Below are 19921 nucleotides of genomic sequence, written 5' to 3'. Positions count from 1 at the left end.
AATATGTCATTTTCTATAGAACAGCTTTATATTGAATATTGTCAAATTACCATTTGGGGTTCAGGCATAAATATGTTGATGTTATGTCTCCAAATCAAATTAAAACCAGTCAACTTCCACCTGCTAGATTCATGAAAAGTTGAATATATTTTCCTTAAGACTCTATCACTGCCCCCACAGTTTTCAAAATCCCAAGGAGCTGGTACAGTCCCGATGGAGGCCCATCCAACTTCTGCATGCTGTATGACTTAATTGCATTCATGACCACCTCGCCTGCACTAAGCCCTGTTGTGGGCTGGTCCTCCACCACCGTATCAGGTGCCTGCTTGCCAAAATCCCTGCATGGGCGGGCACAGCTGCTCAGAGGAGACCCGTTCTGTGAACAGGCCTCTGGCTCAGTGCCCAGTGTTCTCCTTGGCGGGTTTCCAGGGCGGCAGCTCAAGGGTCTTACTCTCCAGCCCAGAAGCATTCCTAAGACTCCATCTACCTCAGGAGAGCAAGAGGAGATTCCAGCCTCCACTGGGGACCCAGAGGGAGTTGTCTCTCACCTCTTTGGGGATGAACCGAGGATTAAGCCTCAGTGTTCTTTTTAAACCTCCAAATCACAATAGAAACAATCTGGCCTCTTTTTTTTTTTAATCAAAAATAAACCTAACTACTGACAAAAGGTGTTTATGGACTGTCTTTAACAGGCTCAAAGTTACTTGGAAATTGATTTTGATCTTGAAACTTCTCTCTGGGCCTTGAGGAGTGTCTGGGATGATGTCCACCTTCCCTGATTGGGTCCAAAGGGTTCCAGATCTTTAAAGCACAACGGTGAGAGCAGAGTGGTGCCTGGCACTCTCCTGCTAGAGTGAAGCCTGCACATCCTCGACAGATCTGGTCTCTGACAGGATGTGTGCAAGCCAGCTGTCTTTAGCTTATGGAGAAGGTGGCTCTCTGTACATTGTGACTTCAGGGACAGAGGAAAGGAATTAGGAAGGGTGCTAGGCCAAAAGATTCTCCCCATTGGTTACTTGATGCCATCTATATATTTAGTAGAGGACATATGCTTGTCTTTTACGTAATTAAAATAGAACAGATCATGAGTAGGGGTACTGTATTAATATGAATTCACTCATGCTGAGTTGTAAATAGTTGTTTTTGTGTCCTCTCTAAGAACAAATGAAAATAAGATTGATGAGGACTAGCACATTTGGTAAAGAGGTACCTCAAAGAGGGAAATGGACATGGAAGCTTAAATCTGGGGTCTTCATGAGCAGGTTTGTTCTAACTCACAATTCTGGTAAGGCTGGTTTAGGTGTAAATATTCCAGTAATGCTTCCAATCCAATGCCTCATTTTATATGTTCCTACATCACTGGAGTAAAAGACTATGTAATATAATTGGTTACATCATTCTTTGTTTATTTTCCTAATCTATGTCTCAGGCACTCAGTAAAAATGCTGAAGCAGGTTACAAAATAAAATCCTAGTGTAACATTTAAAAATATTTAGTAATAAAAGGGACAGAATAATGAGGGTTGAATATTCTGATAAAGCCAGGGAGTTACTCAACAGAAATGTATGTTTAGGGTCCTGCGTGTTTAAAAAATGTGGTTCAGATATTTTACAGTAGGTTTTGTCATATTGAGGAAGTATTCCATTAAATCCGTATTAATTAAGAATTGATGTTGAATTTTGTCAAATGCCTTTTCAGCACTTGTGGAAGTTGGTGCTTTTTTTTCTCTTTACTTTCCTGGAATAAACTACACTTAGCTGTAATGTACTATTGTATTATGTGCTGCCAGATTCAGCTTGTCAATATATTTTACAGGATTTTTTGCATTGATTTTTGTGAGCAAGTATTGTTAAAGAAAAATTATTCAGTGACACTTGTTAAAGATGGTAAGGAAGACTTTATTCAAGGGGGAGGGGGTTCTTGTGATAGGTATAGGGAAAATTGCAGTGGGGTCTTGTAGTGAGGGAGAGAAATTGGGCTCAACTCCAAATATAACAAGGAAAAGTGGGAATTATAGCTAAGGAGCAGAGTAGGAGTGAATGGATGGAAAATTACTAAAAGGAAACATCAGGGGTCAGGGAGGATTCTGGCAAAACTGACCGAACAGGGTTCTTGATGAAGGCAGGCCAGGGTGATCAGATATCATCTGTGAGATGGAGGATGATGAGGAACTTGATTGGATACCAAGTGTAATCAAGTATGCAAGATGGGGGATTCTGGCTAAACTGTCTCAGGATTCCTGCTCTAATTGGACAATGCAGAAATGAACACAGAAGCCCAAATGTCAGAGCCTAGTTGAGCAAGAGCTCAGAAGAGCCTGATAAGAGTTTGGTCAAGAGAGAGAATCTCTGTCAGGGTGGTGTGTAATTTTCTTTTTTAGTGAAATTTTTGCATTTTGAAATCTTTGATGCTTGCTTTAAAAAAAAAACGGTTTTGAACATTTTCCTTTTAAAATATGTCCTCAGGGCTCTTGGGACACAAAATTCTGCTTTTAAGAAATCATCATCGTGATAGCTAACATTAAATTAGCACTTTCTGCGAATAATCATCACTAAAACCCCTATGAGCCCAGGTACTATGATTTTTCAATTTTGCACGTGAGGAACTAGGTGCACTGATGTTAAGTATTTTTCCTTGTACTAGCAACTAGCTGATTGCAGGCTCCAGGGTCCATGCTCTTACCCAGAAATTTAGTTTGTGATTAAACCAAACTGTTAAAAAGATGGCAGGGGTAAAGTATATTATTTTGTTTGTTCAGGTCCCTTACCTGATTTCCTTTAGGATCATCCTGGCTTATTTTATGTTTCTTTTGTGAAAACTCGCACGGCAGGAAAAGGAAAAAAACCTCACTACGACACCATCCTGAAGTAGTGTGGCTTGCAATGCAAATGTCCCCTAACAAAAATGTGAGAATTAGGATTTTTTGAGCAGAGCGAGTATGGGAAGATTATTTGTGTTTCCAAAAAATCTAGGACTTTATAAAGAATTTCAATAGTAGATTTCCTTAAACAGGAAGCTGTCCGTATCCTCCACCACAGGGCATTCAAAATATGAAGCAAATTAGATTTAATTAGTCTGCAACATTGTCAGGAATGGAAAAATTGTCAAGGTAACTGCATTCTATACATTTTCTTAAAATTTCTTAATAATACACATTCTCTAAATAAAGAAGTAGTTGATTTTGGCATGTGTTGCCAAAATTTCTGATCAGGCTACAATGTATATATTTCCAGACTGCTACAAATCCACAAAAAATTTCATAGTGCAGAACAGAAATAGAAATCTTGTTTTTCAGTTCTATTTTTCCACGTCTGTGTTCCCAACTGAGCGCAAAGACTACTGAAATGCATGAATTTGGAAGTTTTTAATGAGCAGTGAGAGCCAGCATATGCACCCAAGTCCCGACATCTGTTCCAGTTTGTAATTGGCTGTAACAGCCTATGCTCTATGCAGAACGGCTGTGATCATAACAAAAATTACGTTTAAATTGCTCATGTAACCATACGTCTTGGATCATGGCACTATCTTTGGCTTCTATGTGTGTTATTTTTCTAGTATTTCAGGCCTTTTTTTTTTTTTTTTTTTTTTAAACCACTGAGGTATAGTTGAAATAACGTGTATCAAGGTAGGAAATAAAAGGCTAACTCTAAGAGACTCTGCCACAATGAGAACAATTTAAGAAAAATGGGATTTAGCTTTGTTTTCTAGAAGTGAGTTCCAGAGACTTATTAAAAGGGCATTTTGGGGACAAGATTAAGAGAGCTACATAATTTGCAGGGCCAAGTGCAAAATAAAAACACAGGGTCCATGGTTCAAAAACCAGGAAAAAATGTCATTAAAGGTACTAAAATATCAAGTTTTTTCCTTTTTTCCACAGTTTCTCTCTCAACTTGTCATGGTGCTATTTTATTTGCTATTTAAGGTCATCTAAGTAAAGAAAAATTACGAGTAAATTATTAGCATTGCACAATATAAAGAAATGCTAGTTTTAAATGCAAATGTAAGACCCTTTAACTCCTAAGCAGAATCACTAAAATGACACAATTTGTATTTTGTAGTTCATACATGCATACGTACTTTATTCTTGCCACACTAGCGGAAATGCACAGAACAACTTTTTGGTACTCGCTCATTCTACTAATACTCTCTGCCTTCCACTTACTCACGAGTGAGGGAGAACTGAAAACAAAAGGAAGCAGGGGTTTCTCTAGCTTTTCCTTTCCCTCTATGTCCTAATTTTCAGCGTCCGTGGCTGGCTAACACAGGGAAGGAACATGAATAAGAAAGGACATGATAGGATTCTTTGGTCATTTTTGTTTCTTAAAATGCTGTTGCCTTCTTTCTGCATTTGAAGCAAGTTCTGGTTCAAATGGAAGTGTGACCTCACAGGGCTGTCAGTGTCCTTTCCACAGCCCCTTACTCAGTGGTAGATGTAATACGCTTACCTTATTTGACCTTTGAGTCTTACTGGACTGCCACACGACATGGGCCCTTTGGAATGCTATGCTAATGGGTACCTAGAATGCTGTACATGGATGGAAGGAAGTGCAGACATGCATTATTGTTCCCATCTCCTCTGCTCACACTCATGCTCTATTATCCCATTGGACAGCCCTTATAAAACATGAATTCAAAGATAAAAGTATTAAGAATTTCATGATGGTGACAGCAGGATATTAAACCAAGCGTGGGACCCTTCTGAACATGGGGCCCATGTGACTGTACATGTTGCCCATGAGGCTGACCCTGCCTCAGTGACCTCATCTACAAATTGGGATGAGAATAGTTCTTGTCAGGTAGGATTGCCATGAGGAGTAATTAAATTATGAATATAATGTATCCAGCACATAGGAAGTACTCAATACACAGTAGTTTCTTAATACCTATATTGCTCTATATCCCAAATAAAATCAGGAAATGGTTATTATATTGTTACTAGAAAACTTGATTTAAGTTGAGCTTTTCCTTATATAAGCTCCACTAAGCAAGATATGCTTTCAAACACATGAGACTGAAACACAGCGAACGCTCCTTTATCTGTATTGTGGTCATTAGGCACCAATGCAATCAATGAGCAAAGCTCTGAGGTCAATTCAAGAGGTTACCTGGTTTATCTTTTGCAGTGGTAATTACTGCAGCAGGTTATAGCAAATAGGGCCGTGTGAGGTGTCCAGGAAAAAGACAAAGGCTTGAGTCATTAAACATGGTTGAAGGCCATGTTGTCTCTGGCTGAGAATGAGGTCAGCCCCATAAAGCCTTGGGCTTCAAACACATGGAGGGGAGATATTTGAAAGAAAACAAAGACGTGAGCTCTGTCTGAGCAAGTAGGAGTGAACTGCGATTGACTACAGCATCCAGATGAAGTGTGGTGTAGAATGAGTTCCAGGATCCAGAGTTACTGAAGAAATATTGTAGATAATACCCATCAATCAATTGATTAATCCAATAGAGCTGCTTATAAAATGCTATTTTATATGCCCAGAGTGCATTTGACTTATTTATACACTGTGTATAGACCAACCATTCCTCTTGAAAACATCAATTTTAAAAACTTTGATAAATTATCAGCCCCTGATTGAGTTAGCACATATTGATTGTCTAAATATCATTTTATTTAAAACCTAAATATTTTAATTTTTATTTATTTTTTTTACTGTCCACATTTTCATTTTTATTTTTTTAGGTTTTTAAAATTTATTGAAATGTAGTTGATTTACAATGTTGTGTTTAATTTCTGCTGTACAGCAAAGTGACTCAGTTATACATACACATATTCTTATTCATATTATTTTCCATTATGTTTATCACAGGATATTGAATATAGTTCCCTGTGCTATACAGTAGGACCTTGTCATTACTATTCAATAAGTTTTGATGAATACAGACACCTGTGTACCTTAAAATTGTCAAGATACCAGCCCACAGATTTCCCTCATAAAACCTAAATCTTTTTAAAAGAGATTCTTTATTTTCCATTGGTATATTTTAGGTGAAAATTATACCAACTTCAATTGTGATTTTGTTTAAAAATTGTTCATGAAAATGATTGATTGGATGTGATAACAGACTGAAATTATGCAAACAGGATAAAAAAATAGGTAGGATGTTATGAATATTCAGATTCCCAAGAAAGTGAGCAATTTCAGATCGTTCAACAGGTGAGACTCTTGTGTCCTGTGCAAGTATGATTTTCCTTCTCTGACTTTGCAGCACCAGACTGACCCTCTGTGAGGAGTAGGATAACAAAAGAAATATGATCTGATTTTTAAAAAAATCTCTTTGCAGAGGAAAGGACTGATGAAAATGTGGCATGAAATCTGTGTCTAGCATGATTCTTTTAAGACCTTTCCCCGACTCCCGTCCATGGGGTTTTGAAAATCTGGATTTAATTTTCATTTTAAAAACTTAATGGCCTGAACTATCCCAAGAAATTTGAACTTTCTGAATTCCTGGGCCCTCTCAACCACCGGTGCTGTGGTTACGATGACTAAAGCTGACTAAAGCTGGGAACACTGAGTCAGGAATGGGTTTGCTGTCGTGAACTCTGTTCTCAAAGAATCTTACTGATAAATAATGTTACTGTTTCCAGATGCTGAGCCTAAATATCTGATAGTCGTGCGGCCCGCTCCTCCTCCCAGTCAAAAGAAGTCTTGTTCAGGTATTTTTGTTGATTTTTTTTTTTTTTTAATTAACTTTAAACCATGCCTTTTCATCTCTTTTCTACCCACAAAGACCACGCGGCTTGGGGATGTCTCAGGAATGTAGGTTAGAAGATGTACAATGCCCAGCAGACCCCCGTCAACACAACCCTGCTTGGGGAGTAGCATGGCCTGGTGGGAGAGGCTCTTGGGGTCTTTTCCAGCCTCACCACATACAAACTGCAGGGATTGAGGCAGATTATTGAACCTGTCTGTGCCTCCATTCTGCCATATGGTAGGGTCTGCGTGAGGATTAAATGAGTCCACAAATACGCAACACGTAGGACAGGCCTGGCCCAGGGCAAGTGCTCATTTAGAGTTAACTGCTGTTGGCCTGTCTCTATTTTGCAATGTGTGAACTAAAGCCCACTCTTGTGCCTTTCAGATTTTTTAGGGCAAAATTTGATGTCTAACCTTTGCTGAAGGAAACTGTTGACATTTCAAAAGCATAACTCATTTATGTGTGTGTTAAATGGGTTGGAACTTGGATTTTATTTACACCTCTTCCTTCTAAATCTCTTGTGTTTAGTCAAACATAGAAAATAGGGCTTCTTTCATAAAACAGCAGTGCAACACCCATCTTCCCAGGGCTAGGGAGACTTAAAACAGGAAAGTAGATACCATATGTATAAAAAAGTAGAAACATTTCTGCATGACTAAGGAAGATTAAAATCCTATGTTGTCCCGGGACTTCCCTGATGAGGCAGTGGTTAAGAATCCGCCTGCCAATGCAGGGTTCATGGGTTCGATCCCTGGTCCGGAAAGATCCCACATGCTGCAGAGCAACTAAGCCCGTGCGCCACAACTACTGAGCCCACGTGCCCTAGAGCCCATGGGCCACAACTACTGAGCCCACGTGCTGCAACTACTGAAGCCCACGTGCCTAGAGCCCATGCTCCGCAACAAGAGAAGCCACCACAATGAGAACACTGCATACCACAACGAAGAGTAGCCCCTGCTCACCACAACTAGAGAAAGCCCGCGTGCAGCAACGAAGACCCAACGCAGCCAAAAAAAAAAAAAAAACCCTATGTTGTCCCAATTTCACTGCTAAAATTTCTTCTCAGATCAAATAAGGAAGCCATTGCAATTACGAAGGACTGATAGAACTGTAAATATGCTTTTAACATCTGATGTCACATCTTCCTACTCTAGATAAAGTTGATCATAGTGCTCTTCTTTTCTTTTTCATGTTCTAATGTGAACTGTTCTCAAAATAATTATTTCCTAATCATATTTGTCTTTTACAGTACTCTGGATGCCACACAGAAAAAAGGATCTTTCTTAAAGGGATGAGAAGGTTTGGGGGAGCGTATAGATATTCACATACACTGAGCAAAGGCGCCCTTTGCAGCTCTGTATTCTGTCTCCTAGGTGTATTAGCCATGCCTGGTTACCAGAAATCAGTTGCCACTATCCCCTCCCCTCCTTCTGTTGGTTTCCTTTTCTTTTTAGAGAAGCAATAAATGGTCAAGTATTTTGAGAAATACAGATCCTTTTTCTTCACCTCTTATATTATCCCAAAGTGCAAGGGAAATTTCAATCAGTACTTACAACTTACTAATGGTAGTTGTCCAGGCAGCTTTCCATACACTTGAAAAGAAATGTACTCTCAATGTTTCAAGACCCTATTTCAAAATATTTAACAATAAAGTCAGGAAGCATGAGTATGTTTCTACGGGATTCTGGCTTCATAGTCACTGAACTTTTTCTTAATATGATTATAAAACAAATATACAAAAAGAAGTAAGGAAGGTCAAGAGAGTGATTACACCTTAACAGCATTTTATAACTTCGTTTCATTTGGGGGCTTCTGTGACACTGGCCTTAGAGATTATTTTTCACTATGATGACCAACACAGGAAATTGTTTCATCCCGCTCAGGATATAATACCCCACCTTTCCTTTCAGGCAATGGATATAATTTTTGTTTTTATAATCTGCATTTCAGAGTGATGTAATGAGTCATGGATTAGCTTCCATTCATTTTATATTTGTATCTGCCACATACATTTTAATTATTTAATCATTTTTAAAGTAAGATCCAAACTTAGAGAAAAAGGTACATTTTTCTTTCCCCAAGGAACCTAAAGTTTACATGACTATCAAATAATTATTTCACTAAGTGGCATTATCTTCATACATTGTGAGCTAAGCCAGTGATATAGTAAAAAGAAAAGTAGATTATAATTTAGGAGACCTGGATTTGAATCAACCTTGCTCTCGTTGTGACCTTGGACAACCTTGAAACTACTCTGGGCCTTGTTTTTCATCTATAAAATGAGACAGTTGTGTTATGTGAGTGAAAATCAACTCAGGGGTGGAAAAAGCCTTATCAGAATTACCTCAGGGCTTTTTCAAACTACCCGTGCCCCCCACCCTTATTTTAGATTCTAATCTGCCCTCCTTGGGGGCCAAACTTGAACCCTTTGAATCATAGATAATGTACTGTTGCAGGTGGATCTGGACAAATTTTCAGAGAAGTATAGTTGCATGTTTGCAAGTAACTAAACAATAACCATCTTTGAAAATTATTTAAAATATCTTTTAAAAATTCCTCTGTGTCACAGTGAAGTAACTTTCCACCACTAGGTTATGTATAGTCTTGTTTCAGAGGGCTTTTCCACTAGAATAACAACTTACACAACTTAAATATGACAGAAGCAACAGGCATGGCACAATTTTCAAGGGTATTTGGTTCAGATAACCTTAGCTAAGCTCATACAAGGGGTACCCTCCTACCCACCTTATAAAGGTCACAGGCCATTTTGCTGTTTGGCTCCCACTACACTAGATGAAGATAACAAAATTTCTTTTTATAGCAAATATACATAGTATCATGAAATGAAAAAGGGAATTAATGGAAATACAAAGCATATATGTTTTACATTAGTGCTGCATGGTTTTATTAGGTCCCATTGGATTTTTAATTAATCCTATTAGATTTTACCCTGATTTTTTTTATGAGCCAGTGTTGGTTTCCATGGTTGAAAATCTTCCGTCCTCTTTTTCACTCTCCTCCCATTCCTGCAATTTCAAATATTTTTGAAAAAGCAAATGTCTGCGCCCCCCACCACGTACTTGAAAAGAATCTAGAGTGGTTTATCAGCATCACTCTTGGCATTGCCCCAATCCAGTTAGTCTTGTCAGAATAACTGTGCTTCCTGTATTATTCCTACTCTTCCAGCAGTATTAAAAATGTGTGCACCTTTTCTATTTAGATACTCACTGTTAAAAGAAAAAAAAAAAAAGACTATTACAATGGTCTCACAAGGGATTTTACACTTCCAAATAGTTTTTTTAAAAAAAGACTATAACCTGCAACCTACATGGTAAGCTTTCTTTTCTAAGGTGTTATTTCACACTAATTCACAGTCCCAGGGGAATAAAAAGCATAATTTATTTTGTCTGTAAAAGAAAAGTGAGTATATATGTGTGTATATATATATATATATATATATGCCTATATGTGTATGTGTGTGTGTTTATTTCATTGGTAATAGCCAAGACCTCCATATTCATCCCTGACTCGCAAGAAAATAAAAACTAGGAATGGATATAGTTTATATGTGTATACACACACACACACACACACACACACACACACACACGTAAATCTCAAAAGGGTATTTCATTTGATTCCTGCTTAAATTCATGGGCAAACCATTAATATTTGTGCACTATATAAAAAGAAAAGGAACTTAATGCTTTCACATTCTTCATCTCTTGCTAAATTGTCTTTATCTATTTTACCCAAATCATAAAGGACTTCCCTGGTGGTCCAGTGGCTGAGACTCTGCACTCCAGCGGACCCCGGTTCGATCCCTGGTCAGGGAACTAGGTCCCACATGCCACAACTAAGAGTTCGCATGCCTCAACTAAAGATCCCGCGCGCCTCAACTAAGACCCAGCGCGGCCAAATAAATAAATAAATAAATATTTTAAAAATTATGGAAAAAAAAGAAAATACACTAAATGTTAACGAGAATTAACCTGTCCATTACCTCCGCAGGTAAAGCACGATCTCGCAAACCTCTCCAGCTGGTGGTTGGCACTCTGACACCAAGCTCAGTCTTCCTGTCCTGGGGCTTCCTCATCAACCCTCACCACGACTGGACATTGCCAAGTCACTGTCCCAATGACAGGTAGTTCACCATTATGGAAAATTTTGTTTTTCATCTGAAAATTGGCACTTGCTTTCAGTAGTATCTGCACATGCTTTAGAAGAATGTGTAAATGTCAGGAGCATCAGTATTTACAGATCAGCTGTTAGCTGTAGAGCCTGTTCTAGGTGTGAGGGGAATGAAGATACATTAGTCAGGGACCCTACCCTTCAGGGAGTTATCGTCTATCTCAATAGAAAACACATGCACGTATTTTTTCTTTCTGAAGAAAAAACTAGAAGGGAAAATAAGCCAAATAGCAAGTGGGGTTATCAGTGATAAGTGTAAAAAAAATCAGAGGATGAGGTTGAAAGCACTTGGTAGAGACTGTGAAAAGTTGCAAAGCTTGATCTTTGGTTTGAAAAGGATGGATCTTTGATCTGTCAATTGACAAAGTGCTAAAACAGTAGTTCTCTCAGTGTGGTCCCTGAACTAAGCAGCATCAGCCTCAATCAACATCACTTGGGAAATTATCAAAAATGGAAATTCTCAGGTCTCCAGACCTACTGAATCAGAAACTCCACCTAAGCTTAGGGATCACTGGCTTAGAAAACTGGAGGGAGGAACACATGGAGAAATGTAGGTCAAGGAAAAACACAGTTGGAAATGAAGCTACCATCTTCTTTGGCAGAACAAAATAAGAAAAACCTAAGTTTATTTTAAAATTACTGCCATTCATCCATCCAGCACATGTAGTTGGCATTGTCTATGTGCTGGGCGCTGTATAAATGCTGAACCATGATTCTAAACTGGGTATAAGATGATATTTGATTTTCATAAATATTTACTACAGTAGCTTCAAAATTCAAAACTTTGCATCTGACAATCAAAATTTTCAAGCTTCAACCAAGGAGTTTTTATTTTAAAAGATTTTTTTTAATTTTAAATACTCAAAGTGACTTAAATGTTTAAGATTTGTTTCATTACTTTTTTACATAAAAATCTTTGTTATTGAGGAATAATTTAAACCTAGTAAAATGCACAGATCTTAGGTGTACAATTTAATCAATTACAAAAAAAAAAAGGTGTGTAACCATGTACTGTACACCCCATCAAGACGTAAAACATTGTCATTACTCCAGAAAGTACTAGAGAGTTGCCCTACTTTAGAATTCCATATAAACAGAATCATAAAGTATGTTCTGTTTTTGTGTCTATCTTATTTATTCAGCATGTTTTTTGAGATTCATTCATGACATTGCAAGTGTAAATAGTTCATTCCTTTTTTATTCCTGAGTAGTATTCCACTATGTGAATATTTCAGAATTTATTGATCCATTTTCTTGATGGTGGACAACTGAATTGTGTCTTGTTTTTGGTTATTTTGAATATAAATTTTATAAACATTTTTGTATAAGACTCTTGTAGATATATCTTTTAATTTCTCTTGGATCAATACCTAAAAGTAGAATTGCTATGTCACAGGGAAGATGTATATTTGATTTTTTTTTAGCCTAATTTTTCCATTTACATTCCCACAAGGAGTACATGGGAGTTCTGGTTGCTCCACATCCGCACCAGCATTTCGTGTCATCAACATTTTTCATTTTAGCTATTCTAGTGTAGTCATATCTCATTACCATTTTAATATGTATTTCCCTTGTACTAAAGATATCGAAAACTTTTTCATGTACTTTTTTAGCCATATATCTATTTTTTGTAGTGCTTTATTTCTTTTTATTTGTCTTAATTGGACAGAAAGGAAAGAGCTTTAAAATGTTTGTAAGTTTCAGAAGTACCTTTCATATGACTTTAAGAAGTCTAAACTAAGAAAGAAAAAAATTAAATTTTCTTTCACATGTCCATAGTTCTGAAGGAAGAAATTCTTGGAAAAAGTATGTAGAAGATATGCCAAAACTAAATTTTTTGAAAAGTAATTTTGAGCTGTTTCAAAGAATCTGAACTATTCCTTATTTCAACCACTACTAAACCCATAACTTACCTTGTTTGGAAATGGACTCTTGAAAGAACTTTCTTTCTTGTGATAACTTCAGTTTCTAATGGGTTCACAGGGTGCCAGTGCTGAGAAAACAAACACTTACGGGTTGCTTCTTTTTCCTTTTTTTAGTCTCTTACTAAGAAAGAAAGAAGGAAAAAAAAAGAAGGGAGGGGAGGGGATGGGCAGGAAGGGTAGAAGAAGGGAAGGAAGGAGACCTGATACTCTTGTAACAAAACTTAGCTGATTTTAATGGTTACTCAACTTGCTTGATAAATCCATGAGGTTCAGTAACTTGCAAATTCATATAGCAGGATTTGGATACGATTTCCTCCCCTGTCCTCAAGCCTTTCCTTCAATTTCATTTGGTTCTGACACCTCCATGAAACAACTTATCTGATGATTGATTCTAATTGATAGAGGTTGCCACGGTTTGACAGCACAAGGAGATAATGAATATGAAGAAGATATAGGAACAGTTGCCCAGATAGAGCTAGAATTGTATCCAAGGCAATTGACTTGAAGGCCCCAAGCTACTCAGACCACGTGTACACCTCACCCTCTCATCCCCTTGCCCATAAACCCTGGCTCTGCTCTTCTCATCAAATAGATGGAGTCATGCCCATCAAATCACAATATTTAAAATAAATAATTCTACCTAGAATGAAGTTTTTTAAAAGATTCAATAATAACATGTCAAGATGCTTGCCAAGTTTCAAACCTGAGTGAGTGGGAGGATCAAAGTATCCTTGACAGAAATAGGGAATTGTTGGGACATGACTAAAGGGGAAGAATTAAAGGTAATGACAAAAAGAAGCATTTGGAGTACTTGTGAATTTTATTTACCCATGCCTCCTTTCTCCCTAGTTAGAACAGTTAATAAACAGCTGACATTTGAGAAAAAATAATAGTCCTCATTTAAAAGCTCTGGAAATACTGTACATATTATAAGCACCCAAATAAATCCACCAGAACAACTCAATTGGTGTACTTAGATGCAGAATTGGAGAAATCCACCCTCATATGATTATGTAGATGGTACTTTTTAGAATTTAGATTAATCCAGTAGGTTAGAGTAAGCAATAATAGTTATAGGGAATGATTCCTCCTTGAAAATTAGAAGATTAGTATAGCTCAAGTTTTCCTTCAGGAGCATATTTTGACGAAACTGTTGGAATCTGAATGCCCTTGGCTTGCCACAGGAACATCAACTGATGTCATTTTAATCCATTTAACTCTAATATTTGGCACTATGTGTAAAGTCTTTGATTTTTTTTAAAACAAAATCATTTCATATTGGTTTGTATAGCATCATTTAGTAATTTGCATATTACTATGCAAATGCAAGTAATTTATTGGAAAGGTTTCTTTACATTATACTTTGACTTTTGACTTTATATATCAAAGCTCTCGTGTAGTGAGTTTCTAGTGAGAAAACCTCTGTTTTCTGTTTTATTTGTTTTAAGCTTGGAAACATTAATGAGTCACTTTATCTTTGGTTGTGTGTTTCCATTCCTATTTGCATAGGGTCCATATGGTTCTCCCATGTTTTTAGAGCCTTTTCTGAGTTCACATTCTTTGGAGAGTAGATGTACCTAATTTACAGTTTTTATTCTTAATGGGCTTTGAAAGGAAGAATGTACATGTTTGTCTTCAATATATCTAAGGTCAAAAGAAAGCTTTCCAAATTGGCCCAGATGAAGAGTTAAAACCACAATTTATTTCACCATTAATAGCATATTTTTTCCTTCCCATGTTTCCAGCTTGTTAAAGTGTTCAAGATTGCCTTAGTTCTCACTCCTTTGCCAACTTATTAAAGCTTTATGATTCTTTTAGAATTTTCTTTTCACATTTTCTAACACTTTCACATTGTACTTACTTGCTCTTAATGTAAAATGAGGGCCCTCCTTTTTGGCTGGTCCCAGGCTGACTCTTGCCTTTTTTTTTTTTTTTTATCCCAAGTTGTTAAGAAGTGAATATTTTTGATGTCTGGAAATTCTCACTTGATTGAGCCCAATGCCTTGTTACCCATTTGTCTTGCCATGTAAATTTTAAGCTCTGTGAGGACAGGGACCATGGATATCTTAACCACCATTGTTTCCTCAGTCCCCGGGCCAGCATCTGGCACATAGTAGGCCTTCAGTAAATTTATACTGAATGAATAAACAGTAAAATGTTAGCATTTTCACTTTTATGCCTTACTGTTACTTCAAACTTAGGACAAAATTGAACTCATACTTTTCTCTTGAAATATCAGTTCCTGTATTACTTTCTGAAGTATCATAATTCTTTCACTCTCCATAATTTGAAACTTCATGAATTTTTAAATTCTTAATTTCCTATAGGTATTGAGGCTCTGAGTTACATTGGTTTTGCCTTTGAGAAGTACCCATATCAGTATCTTTATCTTCTGCTTCTCCATTTCCATGTCAATGATTCCAATCCAGACACTCCTTACCTTACCCTGCATCCTGGGAATAGCATCCTGGCTACTGACCCTGACTCTTTTCGTATCCCAATCCATCCTGGTTTCTGCAATACTGAAGAAAATTTAGGCTATTCACCGTCAGCTCACTGTTTCTTCATCCCAGATTTAGTTTTAACTCTCTTCTGTTCTTACCAAGGAACATGTTTCTGACTTCAGCCAGTGCTCATCATCTGGTCGCTTCCATATTCTATAAGCCTTTGCTCTTTTACATTTGCCTCTTTACTGATATTGGTGCCCTGCCTCTTGCTTACAAACATGCTCAAGATTTCCCTACTCCTAAACAAAATCTTCTGTTGACCGTGTTATATCTTCTAGGCTACTTTTCAGACTCTTCTCTTAATTCCAAAACTTCTCAGATTAATGTGCTCTCATATTCTTGACTTCTCTACCACACTCACAGTCTTCATTCCCTTTTGCTGGCTTCGGTCCTCTTTTTACCATTCCACTGAAACTTCTCTTGGTGATCATCAATGGTCAATTAATTGCTAGATCCAGTAGAATTTTCTCAGTTCTTATCCTTTTAAACCTCTTTGTGGGAATTTTGGCCATCCTCCCATTCTTGAATTCTTTCTTCCTTTGAAATTTTTATTTCGATTTTCCTCTTACCCTCTTCCTCTTATGTTTTGCTTACTTGTTATCCTGTCTCTCAAATGTGGAATACAGATATATCCTTGGATGTCTCACCTATGTATCCTCCTTATCTCAGCTATAAGCCATGTCTTTATCACCTCTATATAGAACAGTGATTCTCAAACTTTGACGTACTTGCAAATCATGTGGGAGATATTGTTAAAATGTGGGTTCTGATTCCACAGTCCTGAGGAAGAGCCTGAGATTGTGCATTTCTAAAACCTCCCAGGAATTTCTGACGTTGCTGTTCTACAAGGAATAGCAGGAGTGGTATAAGGATGTAAATGACTTCCAATGCTAAACCTCTGACCTTGAACCAATTCCAAAGATCTAAGAGTGTATTTTTAGTTGTCTGTGGAATATTTTCATTAGGATGACCAGGTAACAGTGTTCAGCACCTCAAACTCAAACTAAATCAATGTTGTCTATACTACTAAAAAAACCTCCTTTTCCATCTCTTTAACTTTCCTCTTCTCAAGCTTGAAAATTGAGTTTTGATTTTTATTTACACTTCCCTTGGCACCCATATCCCATAAGGAGTCTAGTCTCATCAATTTAACTTTAATCTGTTCCTTTTTTCTGCTTCATTCTATTCCTTCCATGATTCACTCCTTTGTTATCTCATATCTGGACTACAGCAAAGTAAGATTCCTCTCTCCAGTTTTTCTCTGATTATTCAACTGCTGATAAATCTAACTTCCTTCATTAATGCTCAACTTTATTTATATTTAAATAAGTAACTTTATTATTATTTACCTGTTGATTCTGTTGAAGAATCTCCCCCAGGTTCCCACTGGCTGGTAAAAAAAAAAAAAGGTCATAGATTCTCTCCAAGAATCTATCTCAAGGAATCTTCGAGTCATGCTCCTGACATGGGGTTTAAATCTGGCCTACTCTGCTTTCCCTGGATCTGGGTAGGATTTCCTGCTCTAAATCTACCACTGAGGTGGGATTTACAAGGTAGCCTTTTTACAAATTCAGGCTGCAGGGTGCCACCCTCAGATGCTTTGCTTTTCATCCTGCCTTCTTTAGTCATATGCAAATGTACACCTGCCTCTTTCCCTATTCTGTGAACTCATTTTTTAATTTATGCCCAGCGTCTTACTTGTCTTCTGTCACACATACAACGTAGCATCACACTTTACAACAGTAGTTCTCAACAAATGCATGAATGAATAGGCAAGTGGAATGTCCAAAACTAGCTTTAAAAATCATCTAACTAGTCAATTCAGCCCTTGAACCTCCTCTGAAACATCTCTCAAACAGACGTCACAGTGAGTATCTCCAGGGATGGTACATAGCATGATTGCTGGGGGTATAAATTCTGGTCAGACTGACCTAAGTTCAGACTTCTGCTCTGTTAGCTGAGTGGCCTTGGACAGGTTACTTAAATGCTTTAAGCCTTGATTTTCTCATCTGTAAAATGGGAGTAATAACAGTAATATCTCATAGTGTTGTAAGAATTAAATGAGATGACACATGCATGTAAAATGTGGCTATGTTCACTGGCATGCAATGAATACTCAAGAAATGATACTGAGGCGTGAGGAGCTTGGGGGCACATGAAAAAAGTCCAGGCAGCCTGTAGGAACAGAGAGCAGCTCCGAGCTCCCAGCCAGCCGGGAAACAGGACCTCGGAGCCATAGCCACAAGAAACTGGATTCTGCCAACAACCTGAATGAGTTTAGAAGCAGGTTCTTCCCAAGAGCCTCCAGTTCCCCGACCAGGGATCAAACCTGCACCCTCGGGACTGAAAGCTTAGAGTCTTAACCACAGGACCATCAGGGAATTCCCCAGAATCCCCCACTTCTTACCACCTCTGCCACCCTCGTCCAAGCCACCATCATCTCAGGTTTATCCACTGAGAGGGACTGCAACATCCCAAAGCAAGGAACCCACTTAGCAACTGGATCTTAGATTCTGAGTGCTAAGAAATCTGGCAGAGACCATCTTCATCAAATTAATCAAGTAAACAAAGTTAACATCACAAGGAATGCAACAAATTGAAATTGTGCACACCCCGATAGGATGCAGCAGGAAGAACACAGCATCATTTGCATGATATTCCTGCCAAAGCGCATCACTTGAGACCTGTGACTTGAAGCGAGTGACACCTCCAGTCAAATCCTGTGGGACATAATTAATTTTCCATGTGGATAAGAATTATCAAAGCAAAAACTACACTGGACAGAGTTATAGAGCCGTGTGGCTGACAGGGTCTTGGTGCTCTGGCCGGGTGTCAGGCCTGAGCCTCTGAGGTGGGAGAGCCGAGTTCAGGAGATTGGTCCACCAGTGACCTCCTGGCCCCAGGTAATGTCAGTCGGTGAGAACTCTCCCAGAGATCTCCATCTCAACGCTAAGACCTAGCTCCATTTAACGACCAGCAAGCTCCAGTGCTGGACAACGCATGCCAAACAACTAGCAAGACAGAAACACAACTCCACCCATTAGCAGAGAGCCTGCCTAAAATCATAATAAGTTCACAAACACTGCAAAACACACAACCGGACATGGTCCTGCCCACCAGAAAGACAAGGTCCAGCCTCATCCACCAGAACAAGGCACCAGTCCCCTCCACCAGGAAGCCTACACAACCCACTGAACTAACCTTACCCACTGCGGCTAGACACCAAAAACAATGGGAACTACGAACCTGCAGCCTGCGAAAAGGAGACCTCAAGTGCAATAAGTTAAGCAAAATAAGAAGACAGAGAAACACACAGCAGATGAAGGAGCAAGGTAAAAACCCCCCAGACCAAACAAATGAAGAGGAAATAGGCAGTCTACCTGAAAAAGAATTCAGAGTATTGATAGTAAAAATGATCCAAAATCTTGGAAATAGAATGCAGAAAATACAAGAAACGTTTAACAAGGACCTAGAAGGACTAAAGAGTAAACAAACAATGATAAACAACACAATAAATGAAATTAAAAATTCTCTAGGAGGAATCAATAGCAGAATAACTGAGGCAGAAGAACGGATAAGTGACCTGGAAGATAAAATGGTGGAAATAACTACTGCAGAGAAGAATAAAGAAAAAAGAATGAAAAGACATGAGGACAGTCTCAGAGACCTCTGGGACAATATTAAATGCACCAACATTTGAATTGTAGGGGTCCCAGAAGAAAAAGAGAAAGAGAAAGGGACTAAGAAAATATTTGAAGAGATTATAGTTGAAAACTTCCCTAATATGGGAAAGGAAATAGTCAGTCAGGTCCAGGAAGCACAGAGAGTCCCATACAGGATAAATCCAAGGAGAAACACGCCAAGACACATATTAAACTATCAAAAATTAAATACAAAGAAAAAATATTGAAAGCAGCAAGGGAAAATCAACAATTAACATACAAGGGAATCCCCATAAGGTTAACAGCTGATCTTTCAGCAGAAACTTTGCAAGCAGAAGGGTGTGGCAGGACATATTTAAAGTGATGAAAGGAAAAAACCTACAAGCAAGATTACTCTACCCAGCAAGGATCTCATTCAGATTTGATGGAGAAATTAAAACCTTTAGAGACAAGCAAAAGTTAAGAGAACTCAGCACCACCAAACCAGCTTTACAACAAACCCTTAAAGGAACTTCTCTAGGGAGGAAACACAAGAGAAGGAAAAGACCAACAATAACAAACCCAAAACAATTAAGAAAATGCTAATAGGAACATACATATCGATAATTACCTTAAATGTAAACGGATTAAATGCTCCAACCAAAAGACACAGACTGGCTGAATGGATACAAAAACAAGACCTGTATATATGCTGTCTACAAGAGACCCACTTCAGACCTAGGGACACATAAGACTGAAAGGGGATGGAAAAAGATATTCCATACAAATGCAAATCAAAAGAAAGCTGAGTAGCAATTCTCATGTCAGACAAAATAGACTTTAAAATAAAGACTATTACAAGAGACAAAGAAGGACACTACATAATGGTCAAAGGATCAATCCAAGAAGAAGATATAACAATTGTAAATCTTTATGCACCCAACATAGGAGCACCTCA

The 19921-nt window shown here is 38.0% G+C and overlaps 1 protein-coding gene across 38 annotated transcripts in view; it reads left to right on the top strand.

The window, feature by feature from the left end:
• The window catches only part of ABI3BP (ABI family member 3 binding protein), a 264662-nt gene that overhangs the window by 83463 nt on the left and 161278 nt on the right, over positions 1 to 19921 (top strand). For 37 of the 38 annotated variants that reach the window (XM_061194099.1, XM_061194116.1, XM_061194115.1 and 34 more), the window contains exons 3-4: positions 6590 to 6658; positions 10711 to 10843. In XM_061194099.1, the coding sequence (XP_061050082.1) occupies positions 6590 to 6658; positions 10711 to 10843 (202 nt within the window). The remainder of the gene's footprint in view (positions 1 to 6589; positions 6659 to 10710; positions 10844 to 19921) is intronic. The other variant, XM_061194088.1, reaches the window with a different exon arrangement.

Source organism: Eubalaena glacialis, chromosome 6 (genome assembly GCF_028564815.1).
Source record: "Eubalaena glacialis isolate mEubGla1 chromosome 6, mEubGla1.1.hap2.+ XY, whole genome shotgun sequence".
Classification (NCBI taxonomy): Eukaryota; Metazoa; Chordata; class Mammalia; order Artiodactyla; family Balaenidae; genus Eubalaena; species Eubalaena glacialis.
This window is presented reverse-complemented; position numbering and strand designations above follow the sequence as displayed.